The sequence below is a fragment of the Gymnoscopelus braueri genome (genome assembly GCF_963280865.1).
Source record: "Gymnoscopelus braueri genome assembly, chromosome: 8".
NCBI lineage: Eukaryota > Metazoa > Chordata > Actinopteri > Myctophiformes > Myctophidae > Gymnoscopelus > Gymnoscopelus braueri.
Genome location: NC_137609.1, coordinates 42,399,522 through 42,421,741, shown reverse-complemented (window position 1 = coordinate 42,421,741; position 22,220 = coordinate 42,399,522). Strand labels below are relative to the sequence as shown.

Genomic DNA, 22,220 nt, shown 5'->3' with positions numbered 1-22,220 from the left:
TGGTTTAACAGAAAGTTTGAGGATCCAATGGAGTTAGCTGGTTTTGTCAGAAGCACTTTTTAATGCTTTAAAAAAATATTGGTTCAATATTTTTTTTACCAACACACAGACGTAAAGGGTGTTCAATGGCCCTGATTTTTGGAGAAAAAAAATGCAAAAGCGTCAAAATGGAGTTAGCTGGTTTCTGCCGGACAGTTATAGTTACAATTATGTGACAACTACACCTGTAATAAAACACACAGGGAACTCAAATCATTGATTTCACAAACACGTGAGCTCATCAGCTCTATGGCCAGGGTACTGCACTGTGCCACTAGCCCATCAACTGTCCAGAATAGGTGGTCAGAAACAGCATGAAAGCAAAGCCTGCCAGCAGGCAGGCATTTTGGATGATATGCGTCAGGATGAGGCCCCAGACATCCTCGGCTTCCTCGCCCTCCTCGCTGACCTCATTCATCTCTGGGGACATGCGTGCCAATGCTAAGTGGAGGAACACGCCTCCTGTCAGGGCAAAGATCTGACAGCAGGAGATGCCCACGATGCCACTCGCCACGCCCAAGTAGAAGAAGCAGGCTGACATGAAGTTCTTGATGCTCATGCCAGTGATAGCAAAGTTACGCATGTTCAACAACAGGATGGCCACAGAGGTACAGATTCCAAAATGGACGGAGACAATGAAGGAGGTAGGAGTGTGCCGATACACTCATTTCACCAAACGATACGATACGATATTTGGCTCACAACTTCGATACGATTTCGATACGATACGATACGCACTTTTTTATTATGAAAATATATGGGGGAGAAAAAAAGCAAATGCAAACAAATAATTCAGTTTTTGCATTATTCAGACGCAAACTTATATAGCCGTTTTGAATCCAAATAGGGCAATAGTGTGACACCTGACCCGAAAAAAAACAACATGTTGTCACCCTTTTCACCTCAGGGCTGTTTACATGCCTGATTATTATAATTGTAAAAAAAAAAAAAAACGAAAACGTATCACGATATATCGCGGGACGATATATCGGCACACCCCTAGAAGGAGGCGCAGATGGCTAGGCCTTCAATGAAGTTCATCAGGCAATCACTTAGCGTAATCGTCAAGGCCAGCCTGCCGATGTCCGTCAGCCAGCAGAGGCCAGCAACCGAGGCCCTGATTGAGAAGAACAGGCACATTCCTCCACAGACACAGATGGACGTGGCCACGGAGGCCTTGAGGTCAAAAGCAGAGGTCACTGGAATGAGTTGACACATGGTGCTTGAGTAGTGTCTGCCAATGGCCAGGGCCAAGACAAACAGCTGCAGTCGCTCGTACCAGGTTCTCCTCCTGAACGTCACACCACGCGGGAACCCATATTCGAACACATTAAGATGAGGATCACAGAGAGGAGCCCATTACGCCACGCTTCAGCGTCCAGGGGCCTGGGAGATCCATCAGAGCCGCTGGCGGTTGCAAGACCAAACTGATGAATCATGGCGTGTCTAGGGTTCAGTGAGCGCTGAAAAAAAGAGAGGTCTGGAGAGAGCTGCAGCGTCTTTGGAGATTAGGTCTAAACAACTCCGCTGACCGAATGCCCCGAGATCTTAAATAGGAGGAAGGCATACTGTAAGCCAAGGGGAGGGCAAGACAGCTTGAGATAACAGAATACAATAGCTTCATTCTAAGCCTAGTGTGAAACACAGGTTTAGAGGAGACAAACATTTCTGTGCTTTAGCTGCGTACTTCCCAGAGCGTGGGCAGAAAATATGCTGCGTCACAGTCACGAGAAGCAGAGCTATCAACTAAGATTATTATTTTTTAAAGATTTCTTTTAGCAGTGAAGTGAGAAGAGTACGTGGACAGAGAGCAGGGGAGTGACATGCGGGAAATGGTCCGGCAGGCCACGAATTGGACCAGGGACTCGCTGCTGGTGTTAGATAGCCTGGTATCCAGCCTGCTTCGCTACGTTCGGCTGACTTTTTTTTCTCTCTTCGCTTCTCAGTCTGGAAAGCCTCCCATTGGGAGGTTTTGCAGAACTACACTGGAACTACATATGTTACGTTGGGCAACGTCGTTGCTGATTGGATGTTGTTCAAACGAATGACGAATCACAACGATCACACTGTTTTTTTGGTCCCGCCCCGCACCACAGACCAATCAGAAGCCCCAGGTCCGATTCGAACCTTTTGGCATGTCCCGGCTCCCTTGGAGATAGGAGGCTTTCCAGACAGAGCCCCATGTGGAACACATCCTAACCACGCCCACTTACTGTAGCTATCAGGTCGCCCCCATCAGCAACAATTTCTAGGTCTGGATTGAAGAGGTTCCTCACGCATACTGTAGGTCAGGTCTAGAAGTGGCTTCCTGCACAGCTGCTCAACAGTCATGTGTTTTTCGGCATCCTCCTCTGTAGCCACAAAATGAGCAGAACACCTGCTGACAGTAACACGGGGTAATGACAGTATGTACGCCTGCACAAGTGAGTGCAAAGAATATACCGTAGCTTGTTGTACTGAAAAATAACATTCTTCAGCTGTGTTGAGCTAGATTGTTGTACAGCGGCTTTCAGGTAATGAGGTAGGTAAGGAAGCGGTTTTATGCTTTTCAAAGCTTGAGGAGCACATCATGTAATGATTTAATACTGTTGATGGCAGTTGATGGTTGCATGCCATGGGGCTCAAGCGATATCCATGATTATGCAAAAGAACAAGACATAAATATATATATTTTGTATATCTTCCACAATTTTTTTTGTGAAAAAAAATGTAAAATTGTATTCTGCACAACCCAAAAACAATTAGATAAGTTTTAGAATTAGTTTGCCTAATGTTCTGAGATGTCATGTACTAGATGTACAAATTCCTCTTTTCTTTGCTAGCTACAATCTCTGCAGGCTGGCTTTAGTGTCAGTCGTGCTCATCGGGAGCGCAGATAACCAAGTGGTTAAGATGCGTACCACATAGGATCTGATGACGCCTGACAGCCAGTCCCTGGTTCTCCACTGTACTATCAATTAGGGTAGGAAAGACCAACATTTTAAAATTAAAACACCTTAAAAAAGACTACGATTATTATTACTATTATTATTATTGCCTATACTGCTACATCTGAGGGATGCCAAACAAAAATTGTGTTACTCTTATGTACCTGTGTACAAGATGTACAACAATAAAGAACAGCCTTGAACCTTAAACTAACAGGTCAGATAATCACACACATGCATAAATTAATACAAGGAAATGACTGAATGTCCGAAAGTTGAAGTTAAGGGGCGGCCATAGCTGAGTGGTTAGTGAGCCCGCCTAGGGAGCCAGAGGCCCTGGTTGCCCCAGGTACGATTCCAGGCCACGCCAGCATATGTGTCGATGAAATGAAATTTGTCCCTGAGCAAGACTCTTAACCCCTAATTGCTCACAGGCCCTCATTGGAAACAAGCCCGCAAGGACTTTCATGAACGTCCTGTTAAAAGGAATTATCCTTATCTTAAGGTTGCTACACAGAGCGCTATGGCCTTGGGAAGCAAACAAAAAGTATCTCTTCCACCTGTTTTGTATGGGCGTACCTGCAATGTTGTTGTGCACACCAATGACTGGGCTGTGAACCAGACTGAACCAGCTCATGTGCAGTGACTCATCTGGGGAGGAAAGTAACAGTAACATCTCTCTCTCACACACACACACACACAGCACAGTTGTGAAACACGTGTAAATAGTACTGACAATAATTTCGCTCAATAACTCTATGCAAAAAAAATTACAGTATATTACAACTGTGGGGATGACGACACAAGAAAAAAAGGACAAATGTTTAGTGTTAGAGAGACATGTAGAAGTGAAATTGGTTTAAAGAAAACAGCGCAGGTTTATTGAAGGGAATTAGCCTCCTCTGTGTTGACTGTGCTCTGGCAGAGCCATGATTCTTACAGTAAGGCCCTGCAAACATCTAGCAGTCTGAGAGTTTATTTAAATTGATTGATGTGAAATGCCGATAACTTTTCAGATTGTTTATTCATCATGTTCCCAGTGTGTAAGTTAAGAGTGGTAAGGGTACAAGACTACTGATACATAGTGATGCCGTGTGATTGAGATTGTGATTTTAAGAAGATTAATATGCCCAAGAATGAGCTAGCTCTCATGAATACATACACAATACATTTACCAGTGATTTAAATGAACTTATGAACTTCAGGAAAAAAAATCTGTGAATCAAATCCAATTAAATATATCTCTCAATATACACACACACGCAGTGTGTGTGTGTGTGTGTGTGTGTGTGTGTGTGTGTGTGTGTGTGTGTGTGTGTGTACACATACATACAGTATATACACACATACACAATTTCTCTTTGACAATATCAACAATTTAGCAGTTTAAAGAATGTGTGCTTGTATGTAAGCTTATTCCAGTCGCTTGCAGAACAGAACCAGTCAAGTAGAACTGTAGAATGGCCTACAATGAGATTAATGCACATCACACAATCTGTTCATGTGTACATGAATACACCATTGGTTCTCAAAGTGGGGTCCTTGGGGGGGGGGGGTTCCAGGGGGTCTCCAGCAAAATTAGTTACTATAGCATCATAATCATTATAACCACTTTAACCATATTCTATACTTTGGCTATTCAGAAATAGCAGATATACAAGCTCATAGCTTGTAGATCTGCTATTTTTGAAAAATCTTTCACATTTGTGCAAACCTTCTACAAGCTCACGAGCTAACCCTAACGCTGGGGGTCATTGGTCCCCTTTTTCAGATGGGGGTCGGCGGCCAAATACATATCACTCTGGGCGTCGTTGACATGAAAAGGTTTGAGAACCACTGGTTCTACACGGTGCTATTGCTCTTCCTGTCTGTGAACAGGCTGTGCAGTGCATCATGATGACACAACAGCAGCTCCTTCCTGTTCTGACTAAATAAAGCATAATTGTCTAGCAAACAGACATTGCAACATTAAGTTGAATAAAAGGCTGATCAATGCAAAATGTACATTTGCTCCGAGTTGATAATAATCACAAGTACATAGGAAATTGGCCAGGAATAGGTTTTTTATAAAATTTGAACACTGGATACAGAGGCGATTTTATGCGTATAAAAAGGAAATACAATAAAGAAAAATAAATGAATCTTATCTTTTCTATTCTGAGCAGATGTTCAAGTAAGCGTATGAAATGTAAAAGGCACTAAATGTACAACATTCCAGTTTTAAACACATAAAACACAAGGCAAAGGTCATTCAGAGATGAAGGAAAATAAAGTCACAGGGCATTTGTAGTCTTCTGAATGCAAGACATAGTGCAGATTTTACGACATAACATACGAAACACTCCTTACCATCCCAAAACACAACATACTTTAAGACACATCAGAGTAGAATGACTACCACAGCCAGCGTTCAAACTTAAAACGCCAAACAATATATCTGCTGCATTTGAGATCTGATAAACTGAATCTTTTATAGTTAACATCACTTCTACACTGCAACAAGTCACAAACAAGAGCAAAGGGACCAGCGTTAGATGTTTTGTCAGTATCATGCACCATTTTTTTGCTTTTTGGAAATAAAGCCCAAAATAGCAAAATATTAAATAGAATTGAAATAGTGAAAATTAAAATAGAAAACATATCTGGAAATCTATTTACTGTTTGTGTACTGTCTGTCAAATAATTAAGATTAAAAGAGAAAACAAAGCATAATGTACTTACAACTTTCTAGTGCTAAAATATATTTTTCTAAGACAAGACATTGGAATGAGTTACAGTAAATAGCACTATATCTTACACAAGCGAGAAATATATACAAATATTGGTCGAAATGGGAATTTACTGCATTAAGGAATCACTAGATGACACTAAAGGCAAGACTGGGTGTACAAATACCATGACTGTGCGAAGCCAAACATTTACAAGTAGTAAGTAATTGTAACAAAATTGATATTTAAGAGTTTCAAGACATACCAGTGATTTGGAATGCAATTTAAAGCTTAAAAGCATCTCAACAGTACAAAGCTAAATATGGGAGTGTAATATTGTATATTTGGCCCTTTACTATGAAACAAATAACACTTTTAAAGACATTTGTACGAGTTCTCTCTTAATGGTGCCATATTTTGATACATGAAATGCCTTACATGCAGAGTTTTTATTGTATTTTTTTGTTGATTTGTAGTTGTAGAATGAGTAACGTTTTTATTCATTTTTTACATTTCACCTTAACTGAACCTATTTTAACATATATTTAGAATGACGCATAAATAGTCAACCTCTTATATTCAACTGCCCTCAGGATCTATAGTGACGACGACACAAACCTTTATTTCCACCTAAAAAGCTCCCCGTATCAATTATCGAAAACAAAAAAATTTAGATGTGAAAAAAATCATAAAAATGACATTGCCGTAATGTGTAGGCCTATGTATGTACGCCATAATGCATATTTATATATGTACATTTTTCAAACAAGCACCGATAGTCAGAACAGCCACTCATATATGGGGCTTTTAGTGTGGTAAAAAGACATGGCCGACAGAGGAGAACGCCAAAGAGAAGGGCAGTATTTTCAAAAAAGGTACCACAACAAAATGCTAGAACCTAGCACAACATTTTAAGCATTCACAGTAATAAAATGTCAGTGACACCATAATGTCTTTTAAATTGCTCAACTATTATTGGTTGAGTACCAAATCTATTTTGTGGCTGCATGACTTTTTCCAAAGGCAATACAAAATGTTCACACGGCTACCAAGCACAACAGTGGAGAGTCCGATATATGTGGCATGGAAGTCTTTCAATTGACAGGATGTACATACAGCAGTGGTTCTTTAAGCGTGGTCCGGGGACCCCCAGGGGTCCTTGAGGGCGTTCCAGGGGGTCCCCAGCAAAACAAGGAACACTTGGGCCTTATTTCATTTTTTGGCTGTTCGAAAATCGGCGTTGTGAGCTTAGATAGGCTATTTTCTAAATATATTTACAAATCTTGACAGAATGTTGACAAATCTTCTCTTGTGGGGCTCCCTGACACAAAATCTTTCCAGATGGGGGTCTACATTATAAATTTCGGGGTCCTTGACCGTACAGTTTGAGAACCACTGACATGCAGTACACACAAACCACTGCTAATGGGGCACGGTAACCAAACCTACAGCCAGCTTTCCCACACTGGTCAACAAATACTTATAGCCCTATATAATGTGTTGTATGACGAAGAGCAAAATAGCGTACAAGCTCCGTGAACTTGAAGTTTTGGTATTTTCACAATACACAAATATACCTACAGTATAATAATAAAAAAATAACTGTCAAACAGAAAAGAATCCTGCACACGGTCTTCAAATGCAAGAAAATACTTTAATGGGAACATAACAACGTTTCCGTCCATTAGGCAGATAGCTTGATGAAGGTCTAATAGACCGAAACGTTGTCATATTCCATAAAAGTATGTCTCTGCATTTGAAGACGGTGTGCAGGAGTTTTTCCTGTACCTACATTCTGTACGTAGAATGACATGCCCAAAAGGAGGGTCAAAATTAAAGTGGTATAGATCAGCTCACATTCATCTGGTTGTTGCAAATGAATGGACTTCCAGCCACTTTTCTACTGAGTTGTTTGTTGTGTTGACATTTTTGCATTATCACGATCCCTGCACTGTAAAAGCCAACTCAAGAATGTGCACATACAAGTTGTTACATGCTGTTAACTGCAAACGGTAGAGTCGTTGCTTTTGTTGTTTGTTTTAAAAGGCCACTGTCTTGGTCCCTTAATGCTTGTTTATCACACGATGACATGGAATGGAATGCTTTTTTCAGAGGACTAAAAGGAAAAGTACAACTAAAAATGATAAATCAAACCTGTGCCGATTCTTTCCTCGTCCTCTACATATATAACCCCTCCCCCTCCCCCAGCCCAATCCCAAGAGCAGCTGATCGAGAGGTCTGGTCCCCTCCCCTATTTTTTTGTCAGTTTTCTTTTTTTTGGGTCCACATTTCCACACCCTCTCCTCTTCAGTTTTTCCTAATGTCAGCGTAGACCACTGGCTCCATCTTATGGATTGAGTTGGGAAGGTTGCTGCTTGAGTGATCCAGTTGGGCGTATATCACCGGCCCCTTTTAAAAACAGAATGGAAAAGGGAGAGAGAGAAAAGGAAAAGATGAGAAAATTAGTTGGCTTAAAAAACCAAGCACAATGGGAGCCTAACAGTTGTGACATTTGTGACGTCTTTTACCCTGGCTACAGTACTTTTTCTTGCCCTGCAATCTGTATCTTAACTGCTGTACTGTCTTTGGCGACTGAATTTCCCCTGCGGGAGCAATAAAAGCTCATTTGAAGCTGCACGTTATAGGCTTTAAATAATTATACGTCTTATACGCACATGAAACGCTAAGTTATAAGTGATATCCCAAGACAATGAAGAGGAAAAAAATAAAACATTGAATGTGTTTTGTGTGAATGTGTTTCATAAAACTCAGATTTTGGTCAACTCTTTTGAGACCAGCAAATAAGTTATTTTTGTACCGAGATGTATTATAGCAAGGTCTCACGCCAAGCTGTCAGTATGCCAACGTTTGTCCAAAACACAGAAATAAAGCAATTTTCTTAAGTCAAAAGGTAATTTTTATCATCCATCTTTGACGATTGTGGACCGTGCAGATCATATGGATTCGATACAATCCGTTTGGACTGAAACCATCGGTTTTGACATGAAACTCACCTTGAACAAATTAAAATTGCGTAACCCCAACCAAAATGACTAACCTTAACCAAAATATTTGTACCTAACCTGTTGAGGTGTCATGGTGCGCAATTTTGTCTCGACCTCAAAATTACATTTTGACTTCAAATCGTGACATATTTGTGGTTTGGACAACATTTATTTCTGATGCCTTTGGCATGAGACCAGGTTGCATTTGTTATACATGACTCTTACCTTATTTACACCTGAACATTACCTCAGAAGAACACCTACTAATAGACTCAAATAGCAATTCAATAACAGATTTCTTCAGGGAAGAAAACTGTCTCTTTCTTCACATTTAACCTCGGTTTAATTTCAAACACCCAACTAAGAGGTACATTCAAGTTAAGTACTAATTTGACACTTGAGAGTTTGCAATTGATGGAATTATTTTGCTGTTACTGCATTTTTGACAAATGAGTCTGCATTTCCAAAGCCAGGCTTTGTTTCATCTGGTAAGGCGCCTTACGAATCCTTACGCTGAATCTGTGCAACAGTCAACAATAAAGCATTGGGGTAGTTCAGACTGCTGTGATTTAAGTTCGAATGCTTAATATTATGCTTATAGATCGCCTATTTTTGCCACGCGACACTGTTAAACGATTAAGTATAAATCTGGCTTAAATGGGTTTAATTTAGTCGTGAGTCTTTGGTCTGAGATAGGCTTTAGCCACCTCCTGTATTGTGTTGGGGTGTTGTGGAGGTGGCAGTCAGTGGGTCCCAGCTCCTACCTGCAGTGGGCCCGAGGGGCTGCTACATCTGGAGCTCTCCATGCTCGACTCCACCTTCTTCCGCGGTTGCGGCGCGTGAGAGCTCACGCTCTCCGTGGAAGTACATCTATTTAAGGTGTTTGTGATTCAGCAATTTGGGGCAGTTCAGGAAGCATTGGTGCGCAGAGAAATGGTAAGGTTGGACGAAGACAAATATGGGAAGACAAAGACAGACAGAAAAAAAAAGACAAAGAAAGAGATGACACGTGGACATGAGATGTGAACAGAATAGCATGATAGTTGGCATTGGCTAGGCAGATATGCTAAAAAGGAATGACAGGCATTTGGCAAAGACAATGCATGGGGTATGGATGGACATGAGTATTTGAATATTCCATTATCCTAATGCAAGATGGTATTCAAACATTTGCATAATAAGGGTGGGAGCTATTAGGGTTAATGACTAAGTAAATAAAATATTAAGCTACATTGTGACAGAATGGCTAACACGAAAGTTGATCCTTTCACAAAAAGATGCACAATGGATGTTGTAATTTGTTTCTCTTCTCTTTTCTTTGTTTAAGGGCTCTTAATAACATTTTCTTCCTAACATAACCTTTTCAACTCACGCCAACCACATTCCCCCTAGTATTGGCATCAGATTATATATCTGTGTAGTTAATAACTTGAAATTCTTCAGTAGAGCCTCAATACACAGTAAATTCATCTAATCTCCATAGTAAAGTGCTTTCTGCAGATACAGTATGCATTCACATCTCTCTTATCTGTTCTATCACATCTTTTCAGTGGTTACGATATGAAAACTTAGTTCAACCCATTCTAGTTGCAAACTAACGTAATCTTGGATATTTTACGGACGAACGGACAGACACACACACACACACACATTTAATAAGCCTTAATAAAATGTGCAACATGCATGTAATAAGATAGTTAGTAATGAAAAAAACATTACGATGACAGAAACAAGGTGTGAGTTAGTGGTTAGTTTGACATGGAATAATGAATGTGGCAGACGGCAACAATTGCGAAGCTTAAAGATGCTGAAAGTAGAATGTGTTGCGTGATGAAATAAGTTAACTTGTGTTGATGGGTTTTTATTTCTTGATAGGCACCATTACAAAGAATTAAGACTATTTTAGACACATGACAGTGTTGTTCGCTGAAAACAACTTGTTATTTCAGGGTACCAATACCACTGTGCGATGAAGTGCAGTATAAAATATAAATTAGACTTAGTTTAGCCCCAGTGATTGCTTGGTATTTTCATTCTGTAATTCTATTTTTAGGAATTTGGTTAACTCACAGGCTTGACTTCTCAAATGTACATTTTGCATTGCTCTACAGGAAATAGAACAGGACTTCGCATTTGTTTTATAACTTGAATTACTTCAAGACACTTCATTTGAGAGATGTTAAATATCTCCTCTTTAGAGACAGAGTGTTACTTCCATCCTGATGCTTTCAATTAAATCTGTAGGCATCCATTTAACCACTTACGCCCTATTTCTTCAAATTCATAACACAACGTGAAGTGAGCTTGTGGATCTGCCATTTTTGGCACTTTTGAACAATTCGGAAAGTTGTTGAACATTTATTATATTTTCACCTGTGACATTCCCAAAATAAGGATGCCAGGTTGAAAGTGGTTTAAGTAATACTAGGTAACTTTTAGTTAAATTGTATATCTTTTATGAGTGGCAAATGTTTCCCAACACCCACTCCATGAATTTCACCCCCGAAAGCCTTTTCTATTATAATTTCTATTGAAAAGGTGGCTCGGTGAGCCTTTCCCGCGAAAATGACGTCATCCGGCCGGAAAACGGAAAAGGAATGCACCGGTTTCCTGTTTGGCCAGGAACTACCGCACCGGTTTCCTGTTTGGCCAGGAACTACCGCGCTAATAACAAAAAGGAATCTCACGCTGTTTTTAATAGATTGTAGGATTTGAAGATTGAAAAACAACCGAAAAATAAAACACAGCTCACGGTAACTAAAGCTCTACTGGCTAAGAGAAACGATCCACAGATAGTATAAAACAATTAAAATAACGCTTTTTGAAACGCTTCCGTCTTCCGGTGAAAACAAATGGAATTCTGGGTAACGCAGGAATAAATGAACGGCCTGCAGTGACGGTAATGACCAGCAGAGGCTGCTAAAAATCGCTATTTGTGGACCTGCATTGTACTACTTTAAGCTAGCTTATGTGTCACTTCAAGTCTGTTAGAGATGGTTACATTAAGCATGTGAGATAAACAGGGTCAAACTATATTAGGCAGATAAAATTTAGTATTCCATTTGCAAAGCGTTTCCCTTTAACACACACTTGTTATTGAAATAATCATAAAGCCAAAACACAGATATACTGAACTCAGCACCCATGCAAAAAGAGATAGGGTGTTAAAGGTCTGATGACGAACTGTCACTGAGTGACTAAGAAAAACCCACAACCAGAGAAAACAGGAACAAGAACGGGAAAAAAAACATATTTATGCAGATCCCCCTCATGCACACAGGCCATGAGCTCCTTTCAACACATACACACATAATGCTTACAGGATGGGATCCCTATGAACCTTAGGATGCACCTTTTTAAAGACAATGGAGTTTAGAGCCCGTCCGATATGTTGGTTTGGCAGGTATATCGGAAATTATTTTTTAAATAAGCAAAATAATAATAATAATGAATTGCATTTTTATGGCGCTTTTCTAAGTACTCAAACTTACTCAAAGTGCTTTACAATGGTTCATTCATTCATACAGGGGGGGACATTGGGAGGTGGAGCGGCGAACCGTCGACGCCAGCGTCCCCACTTTTCCCCACATTCACACACCAATGGTGGCAAGCTAGCGCCGACCGAATCTTTGGAGGCAATGTAGGGTTCAGTGTCTTGCCCAAGGACACTTCGACATGTGGACAGGAGGAGCCGGGATTCGAACCGCCGACCCACGGATCATTGGACGACCTGCTCTACCTCCTGAGCCACAGCCGCCCTATAATAATGGATAAATAAACAAAAAAACGTTGAATACAGTGGTCCGGTTGTTTCGTTGGCTGGACTGGATTTTGTTTCTTTGCTAAAATTGTGATTCTATATATTATATATTGTATATATTATATATTGTGTGTGTTTGTATAGACATTATCTATCAAAATGTGATTTGTGTATTTATTCTTTCACTTATAAGTAACAAATACAAATCGGGATCATCAGACCCAAACATCTGCCATCATTCAGGCTCTAATGTAGTTCTTTTCAGCTGAATTTGCCTCAGCTCCACTAATTCAAATCATGTTAGGGCTACACAGAGTGGATTGTGGCAATGTTAAGACAATTCCATTGCCAAGTGTCTATTTCCTTGTGCAATCACTCAAAACTGCATCTCTTGAAATGTGAGATGATATAATCTCAGGAATCACCCTAATTGTGACATCCCTTGAAAGAAGTAATAAGTTGAACGACGTACCCTTCGTAATCAAGGCGAGTCTGATGCCTCTTTATGATGAGGCAGGTGACCACGGCGATAACGATGAGTCCGATGACAGCGCCACAAACAGCTCCCACGATAACAGCAGTGCTGTTCTGAGGAAGGGACTCTGGACAGGAAAACAACATCATTAACCACTTAAGCCAGGGGTTTTCAACAGGTTTCTTTTACGTGGGGTATTGCATGTGGTCCTTGATCATGCATTCAGTAATCCATTTTATTTAGGAGAAACTTGGTATTTTAGAACAGAGGAATAAAAGACATTATCATCATTATCAGTGGTCCTTTGAGGAGGCTTATGCTTCAATTCCAAAAGTATTTCAAGCTTAACAACTATAAAAGAGGATCAGCTCATTGCCATGTCCACAGACTCAGTCAAGAGGCACATGTATGAAACACAGTCCCTTGTGAAGTTCTGGATGAGTTGTCAGGCAGAATTCCCAGAGCTTACAGTAAAATCTAAATGTATTTTACCTTTTGTAACTACGCATCTCTGTGACAGTAGTATTTTCATGCTGGCAATACTGAAGAATATGTACAGGGCAAGGTTTGAGCCAGAAAATGACATGAGACTCCACTAATAGCCAAGAAGAGACATGGACCACCGGTAATCATGCCATGGACCACTAGTTGAGAAAACAGTTCATTCAATGGTGACCTTCTGACCTAAGATGACACGTCAATGCAGCTGACAGCAGTTACTGGGAAGTAGGAGGTCAAGAACTTCCACAGAAAAGGGGAGTTAGAATCTCAAGAAGGGGAAGTGCACCGGATTGCCTGGTTGAGTCATTATTAGGAAATGTGCCCATATGATAAAATGTGTCTCATACATAAGTTACAAGTTAAAACATTTTTTTTTGCACGTAGTATCGTGCAATGAATTATATCAAGCCCTTAACAGTCATTATTTAAGAACATCCATGTACAATTGGTTGAGAAACAGAGAAAAAGTGAGTATTTTAGTTCTCATAAATATAATCACAGTGTTATAAAGCCGATTATAAAATGCATAATAGACATGGGATGCATAGCAAAGTGTTACCCAAAGCACTAATCTTATCCCATATCCCCACCCAACACAACAGTGGTCCCCTGGTTGATTCTTAGTCAGGGTGGTGGTCCCTGGTTCACGATCAGTTGAAAACCCCCCCGACTTAAACCACCGTTTCTCAACGTCGGGTCCGGAAACCACCAGGGGTCCTAATGTCTTTAACCCATTAAGACCTGGAACTGTGTCATTTTTAGATATGAGCTAAAAAGCATTATTTTACACTTTGGGCTATTCAAAAATAGCAGATATACAAGCTCATAGCGCGGCACGAGCTCGTAGATCTGCTATTTTTGAAAAATCGTGAAAATGTGTACAAATCTTGAATATATATATTTTTTTAAAGCGAACATTTTTAACTCAAATCTTTGCTTCTGGGGGGTCCCTGGAACAAAATATTTTGATGGGGGTCCGCGGCCAAATACATATAATTGTGGGGGTCCTTGACATGAAAAAGATTGAGCACCACTGATATAGAAACATAGGTTTTTCAGAATACTGTTGAGATTTAGGAGACATGTAGAATCGGCTTCAGGTCTCAATGACTTAAACCACCGTTTCTCAACGTCGGGTCCGGAAACCACCAGGGGTCCAAATGTCTTTAACTCAAGAGTGTGTGCAAATGGAACCAAATGGACCATGACGAGTGTCTCAGAGTAGGGCTGTCACAATTACAAAATGTAAGTTGACGATTAATAGTCACTCAAATAATTAGCGATTAACGAATTGCGTGTTTGGCATTGAATATTTGGAACATATGAATACAAATTTAAATACATGTAAAAAATAGCAGAAATAGCTGATCTACAAGCTTATTAACGACGCTTCACTTCGTTGTAACGCATCACGTTGTAAGCTTGTAGATCTGCTATTTCTGCTGCTTTTTTTATATTTTAATATTTGAAAATGTATGAAAATCTTTCGACGTGGAAACGATTATGACGGAAAATAATTGCGATCGTCTCAAATAATTGCGAATGGACGATTATGTAATAATTGTGACAGGCCCATTCTCAGAGTTAAATTAACCCTTTAAGACCTGAGGCGATTTTTAAAAATGTTTTCTAAATCCTAACAGTTTTTTGAAAAAAATCTGGAAAATCATAGCGCGGCACTCTGTGCCGCGCTATGAGCTTGTATATCTGCTATTTTTGAATAGCCAAAGAAATTCAAAGTGACACAGATGCGTTCCAGGTATTAATGGGTTAACACTGAAGCTTGGGGTCCCAGACCAGAAATATGAGCCACACACCACATTCAATACTCCCATAAATCATTAATACCAGCTTCAGCTGCTTTTGGTCGACAGCAAACATTTACCTCTCAGAACGACCTTGAGCTCTGTGCTGGACGGCGTGCCCGACACGTCCGGGGGGTTCTTCACGTCACAGAAGTAGGTGCCGTTGTCGTTGAACTGCGCCCGGATCAGCTGGATGGAGGCGTCCTTCTTGTTGAGGTCTCCGATAAACTGCACCCTTTCTTTGTACAGTTCTGAGGGGAAACCCTTCCCACTTCCAAAGTAGAATATCTGCAGGAACACAAGGGGGTGAGATGATAGTTAACTACGTGAACCCTATAGCGTCCCATTTCCGGGCATGTCATGACAAGACAAACATTTGGCCAAAGAATTGCGGATCTGCAACTATCTCACAATGTGTCCTGTGTTTGCGTTGATTTATTTTTATTTAGCCATTATTCAATCCATTACTTTTTCAATTAATCGAATAATCAAGAAGTGGATTATTTCATTCATACATCGAATCAACGTAAATTTGAATAATTTGTTATTATCGACTAAATCGATTAGCAAAAACTAGCAAGCTTGTAGATCGGATTATTTATTTTTCATTGAAGAGATTTGGTGTAGTGGGAAAAAGGAGGGGACCAACTGAAGACCCCATGGGATACCCTGATCATCAAGTATATAGGGTTCAAGAGGTTAAAGAGGTGTGAGGAAATAAGAAGTGTCTTTGAGCTAGACACTGAGCCCCTATATCTGCTCCTACAACTAAAATCATGTCTAAAAAACTACTTCAAACCTGAGGCTGAAAAAAACCCGAAAATAATTATTGCCATCATCTCTTCACCAACTGAAATGAAAAAGAAAAACGTATTTTCAGTGGAACCCCAACCAAGAAAGCGCAAATTATGTTACATAATCTGTTGAATCAATTTTTTTATGATCACATTATTTAACGTCCACAAAAAAAAGGAGTAAGACAAATATGTATTATATTAGCATGCAGAGAGAGAATACGTGTTACTTATTGTATGATATAACATAATAATTTTTTGTATGCATACTTGTTGCATGTTACAAGTTCTCAAATAATGCCAAGCCAATAATGCCAAGCGATTTTAATTAAATTTCCAATTGAATTTGGTAAAAAGGGGAACATGTAAGCCAAAGACTCATTATTGTGACAGAGAGATGGTGTTTTTTCAGCTTCTAAAGCGGGAAGTGAGCTGTTTACAGGGAAAGGCTGGAGTGGGATTGAATCCTAAACCAGCAGGGGGCCAGTGGTTCCAGAGGCGGAAGTCTTTTAACCCCCCATTCCCTGTGCAGTGAAAAGATTCCCATAGCGTCGAGTCAAACAACATTTGAAAGTAACTATTTTCACGTTAGACTGATGTATGAGGACCGCTCTTTTAAGAGTGTTTAATTTATGTATTTGTGACATTTGTTATTGCACTACACTTGAAATTGATATGCATGATTAATATAGATAATTAATCAAGTCAACATTAGCCAAAATGTACACGCATAATGAAACATGGTACTGTGTTAAAGATTATCTTTCGATGCATGTTCTTATACATTTGTGTACAGTTATGTGTGTGTAAATAATATGCCTAATGTTGGCTGACTAACTCAGTTGATGCTTTTCTATGTCATTACTATGGCTTGTAGTAGAAGATAGTGCCGTGACAACGTACTGCCAACATAGTCGCTTCTTTATACTCTTTATACTTTGTTGTATGACAGCGTTGTGCAAAAGTGTTAAGTGTTAAAAGTTTTTTTTACATAAATTAATTAAATAAAAATAATACAATTAAGCCAGCCCTAGCTTGTACTGTGACAAATGTCTTCATTTGTACCAAAGCAGCTACATTTTAACCCATTAAGACCGAGAACGCATCTGTGCCATTTTTTGATTTCTTTGGCTATTAAAAAATAGCAGATATACAAGCTCATAGTGCTGCACCGAGTGCCGCGCTATGAGCTTGTAGATCTGCTATTTTTTTTTTATCGTGAAAATGTGTGAAAATCTATATATATCTATATAAATTTCTAAAGCGAACATTTTTTAACTCAAATCTTTGCTTCTGGGGATTCTTCAAATGTCTTCTAAATCCTAACAGTAAAAAATTATAAAAACCTTTTCATGTCAAGGACCATCCAAAATGATATGCATTTGGCCACAGAGCCCAATCTCAAAATATTTTGTTCCAGGGACCCCCAGAAACAAAGATTTGAGTTACAAATGTTCGCCTTATAGATATATATTCAAAAGATTTGCACACATTTTCACGATTTAAATGACAGAGATGCGTTCCGGAATTGAATGGGTGAAGAGATTAAGAGACCAGATGTCTTACAGTATGGGGACTGACACTGGCATCAGATCCAGTCGGTCGAAACGTCCAGCTCACTGTGGCAGCACTGCTGACTACTTCTTTCGACTTGAAGGAACATTTAAGGATTCCTGTGGTACCGTTCTCGACAATCACTTCTGCAGCGGTGTGCACGTCCACTGCTGATGCAGGGCGTGTGCCTGTTCAAAAAGATGGGGCGTACCAGTTAAAGCAGGGCAAAACGAGAACAGTATATAATACAATATTTATGTACCAGAGCTGACTAAATATTGTCATGTTCCTTCTAGTTCTAAATGTCCCTAAGTACACAATTCAATGATTTACCTCCCATGTTATACGACTTAATTGGCTGAATAACACGGGGTTAAAAGAGGAAGCAACAAAATGACAGAGGGCAGATGATCTGGGTGAGTTAGTTTGCCCTACATTTTGAAATATCCAATGAAAACAATATTTTTCAATATCTCATTGACAGTAAATTAATACACATTTGGAGTGCAGCAAACTGGAGCACCACTGATATCGTCCAATTGTCCAGTGATTTGTTTGTAGTCGCAACAATATTAATTGGTGTGCCGGGATTCCGGGAAACATTAAAAAAAACAATAACAGACAGTACTATCAGAGCCATCTTTCCACATCATCATACTCCTTCATAAGTTATTCATTACCCTAAACAGCTTTGTAACTGTTCAGGATTGTACTGTGAAATAATAGAGCTATGAGAGGCAGCAAGAATCTAACATCTGAGCCAAACTGTCGTACAAGGCATGACAATTACAGATTAAATGTGTTACCTTTCCTTTAAGGTGGGTTCTACTAGGGCTGGGCGATATGACTTTAAATCAATATCACGATTATGTCAAACTTTTGCCCCGATCGCGAGTAATGAACGATTATTATATCGATTTTTTTTTTACACTGCTGGCAGCCCTCAGTTCTCTGACAAGGTCTGTGCTGTAAATTATATTACAAACACTATTTTTTAGCACACCACCATTGTACAACGATGTATAATACAGGGTGAGTAATTGATTTAGTCGATCAGAAAAAATCTATTAGAATTTGTTCATGTTGATATATAAGAAATAAATCTAAATCAAAATAAACCTCGTTCATGATTATTTGATTAATCTACATGAGCACGATTAAGTCAGTTTAGAGGTTCTTAAATGTTGGTTTTGGATAGATAGCTTTATTGGTCATTCAACAATACATGAAATGCATAGTTGAACGAAATTTCGTTCCACTAGCTTACTATGATCTAAAACTACTCCTAGTTAAAAGAATACTAAAATACTATAATAATAAAATACTAAAAACACCTAAGTATTGATACTTAGGTGAAAGTATCAATACTGCAATGTAGAAATACTCTCTACAGGTAAAAGTCTGGAATTCAAAATTTACTTGAGTAAAAGTACAAAAGTATCGGCATCAAAATGTACTTAAAAGTACCAAAAGTAGGAAGTACTCATTATGCCGAATGTCCCATTTTCACAAGTTCAAAATGCGTCCCATCGCAAGGCATTGTGAGCTTGTAGATCGGCTTTTTTCAAGTGGCCAAAATGTATAGGCTAAAGTGGTTAGTACAATATTTACCTCAGAGATGTAGTTGAATAAAAGTAAAAGTACTAAAAAAAACACCACTGATAAATAAAATCACAGTCAGTCAGTTCATAAAGAGACAGAAACATTGCACAACAAGGAGTGCTCAGCAGCCATAGGAGAACGGTTAGGGGATATTGCACCAATATATTGATGTTGGTTTTGAGATATATTTTCAGTTAATTGCCCAGCCCTTATAAAACTGGCACATTTATGAAGCTGAACAGGCTCCACTGTGCTCTCTGCTACGGGATCCACCTTCAAGATGATTTCTGTAATGGTGCGTTCACAGTCAGTGTGAACACACCATTACAGAAATCATCGTTTACACCAGTGGTTCTCAACAAGTGGTCCGGGGGACCACCAGTGGTCCTTGAGGGGGGTATCAGGAGGTCCCCAGCTAAATTAGTTAACATAGCGTCACAATCACTTTAACCACTTAGCTTTGGCTATTCAAAAATAGCAGATATACAAGCTCATAGCACGGCTGTCCGCGCTATGAGCTTGTAGATCTGCTATTTTTGAAAAATCTTGAAAATGTGTGCATATCTAATAAATATACATATATTTTAAAGCGAACATTTTTAACTCAAATCTTTGCTTCTGGGGGTCTTTGGCACAAAACATTTTCAGATGGGGGTCCGCGGCCAAGTGTATATCCGATTTATTTTGCCATGAAAAAGGTTGTAAACCACTGGTTTAAGAGACCACATTTAACCCATTGTTGCTATCATTGTGCTCAAGTGTAAGCAGCATTTTGTGATTTCTGCTGAGTGGGCTTCTTGTTCTTCCGTTCTGTAGAGAGGAAACTACAGTGGACAATGTCTCTCTGACACACACACACACACACACACACACAGTGGTGGAAGTACTCCGATATTTTACTTAAGTAAAAGTAGCAATACCACAATATGAAAATACTCTGTTACAAGTAAAAGGCCTGTGTTCGACATGTTACTTGAGTAAAAGTACAAAAGTATTGGCATCAAAATATACTTTAAAGTACCAAAAGTAAAAGTACAAAAATGTTTGAAAATAGCAGATCTACAAGATGTGAGATTGTAGATTGGCTATTTTCAAATAGCCTATGTATAAAATAGGGCTAAAGTGTTTAATGTATGTTTCATAATATAATAATCTATATCTGTAAAGTAACTAAAGTTTTCAATTACTTTACACCACTGCACACACCTCTATCGATCGGTTTTAGACAACAACGAAACTGAACCCATGTTATTGTCATAGTCAAGCGCAAATTACAACATCTATCATAGCCTAGTATCATAATTATACTACTTTTAAGTGCACAAAGGGAACTACAATAAGTTCTGGGCAGAAGGAAATCACCAGCCAACTGAATTTGTTTACGTTGCGGAAGCTACTAGCGTTAGCCAATAGTTAACTGATAATAGTCGAGGTGTCACACCTAATGTGGTGACCTATCGAATTCCGTCACTCCCGAGGGCAAGTGTGGGGAAAAAGTACTCACATTTCGTACTTCTACAGGTAAAGGTCCAGAATTCAAGTTCCAGTACAAAAAGTATCGGCATCAAAATGTACTCAAAAGTAGCAGGTTTTAATTTGCAGAATGTCCCATTTCACAAGTTTTCAAAATGTGTAAAAAAAAATCTTTGGAAAATAGCCGATCTACAAGTTCACAACGCCTTGCGTTGCAACGCATTGTGTGAGCTTGTAGATCTGCTATTTTCAAAAGGCCAAAATGCACAGGCTTAAGTGATTAGTCGTACAACATTTCCCTCAAGAGATGTTAAAAAAATTAAAATAATCCAGTAAAAAAATCCTCCAAAAATGTACTTAACTACTTGAATATATGTACCTAGTAACTTCCCACCACTGTAAATGACCAAAACAAGCCTAAAAAACGGTGTTCTTTTAGTAGTGAATGTGAGATGATGGCGTTTGAAACACACCATCATCCAGTGGTGGAAAAAGTACTCAAATTCTTTACTTAAGTAAAAGTACCAATACTGCAAAATAAAAATACTCTGTTACAAGTAAAAGTCCAGAATTAAAAATGTACTTGAGTAAAAGTACAAAAGTATTGGCATCAAAATGTACTCAAAGTACCAAAAGTAAAAGTACTAAATATTTGAAAATAGCAGATCTACAAGCTCACAACGCGTCGCGATGCGACGCGTTGTGAGCTTGTAGATCGGCTATTTTCAAATAGCCTATGTATAAAATAGGGTTAAAGTGATTAAGGTATGTTTCATTATATCATAATTTATATCTCAAAAGTAACTAAAGTTTTCAAATAAATGTAGTGGAGTAAAAGTACAATATTTGCCTCTGAAATGTAGTGGAGTAGAAGTGAAAGTATTGGAAATCGGAAATACTCAAGTAAAGTACAAATACCTCAAAATTGTACTTAAGTACAGTACTTGAGTAAATGTACTTAGTTACTTTCCACCACTGATCATCTCACATTCTTCACCACTAAAAGAACCTGGCCCCTGGGCAGCCGCACAATTCGATAGGTCACCGATTTCGGAGTAACATCAAGGTAGCCCCATACCAGTAGCATTTCAGTGTTACTGTGTAATGATGTTACATATTTAAACAGCACGTTTAAAAACATAAATAACCTGTCATCTAAAACAGATCAGGTCGGTTAACGTGTAACTCGTAGATCAGGTGATGCTTAGATCAGGATATGATGAACCAGTGATCAGTGGGAGATAATGCTAACGCCCTATTATCTCAAATCCAACATGTTTCACAACAAAACGTCATTATAACCCGTTATAACCTCGTTACTTACCGAATACTACGCATAGCGTCAGTCCACTCACTAAAACACATTTCCAAACAGGGTGTATTAACCTCCTCGGCTCCATAATGTTGTTAAAAACACGGATATTTCCTCACACACACTTTTTTTTTTTCTCCCTGTGGTGCCAGCTAGCTTCGCCCCTTCTTCTTCTGGCGACTTCTACCAGGAAGCTGCTTAGATGCATCGTCGGTGTGTTGCTGCCACCTACAGGCCCCCATGAGTATTAGCACCATTACTGAGT

The 22,220-nt window shown here is 39.2% G+C and overlaps 2 protein-coding genes across 2 annotated transcripts in view; both read right to left on the bottom strand.

Annotated features, from left to right (window-relative positions):
• The window catches only part of rabep1 (rabaptin, RAB GTPase binding effector protein 1), a 332,504-nt gene that overhangs the window by 264,057 nt on the left and 46,227 nt on the right, over positions 1-22,220 (bottom strand). The gene's annotated exons all lie outside the window — the stretch shown is intronic.
• On the bottom strand, positions 5,012-22,114 carry mpzl1l (myelin protein zero-like 1 like). Its single transcript, XM_080435625.1, has 6 exons — positions 21,968-22,114; positions 17,581-17,756; positions 15,301-15,508; positions 12,912-13,041; positions 9,444-9,549; positions 5,012-8,083 (listed from the first exon to the last, which is right to left on the bottom strand). The coding sequence occupies exons 1-6, from the start codon at positions 22,041-22,043 to the stop codon at positions 7,982-7,984; spliced, it is 798 nt and encodes a 265-aa protein (XP_080291751.1). The 5' UTR covers positions 22,044-22,114; the 3' UTR covers positions 5,012-7,981.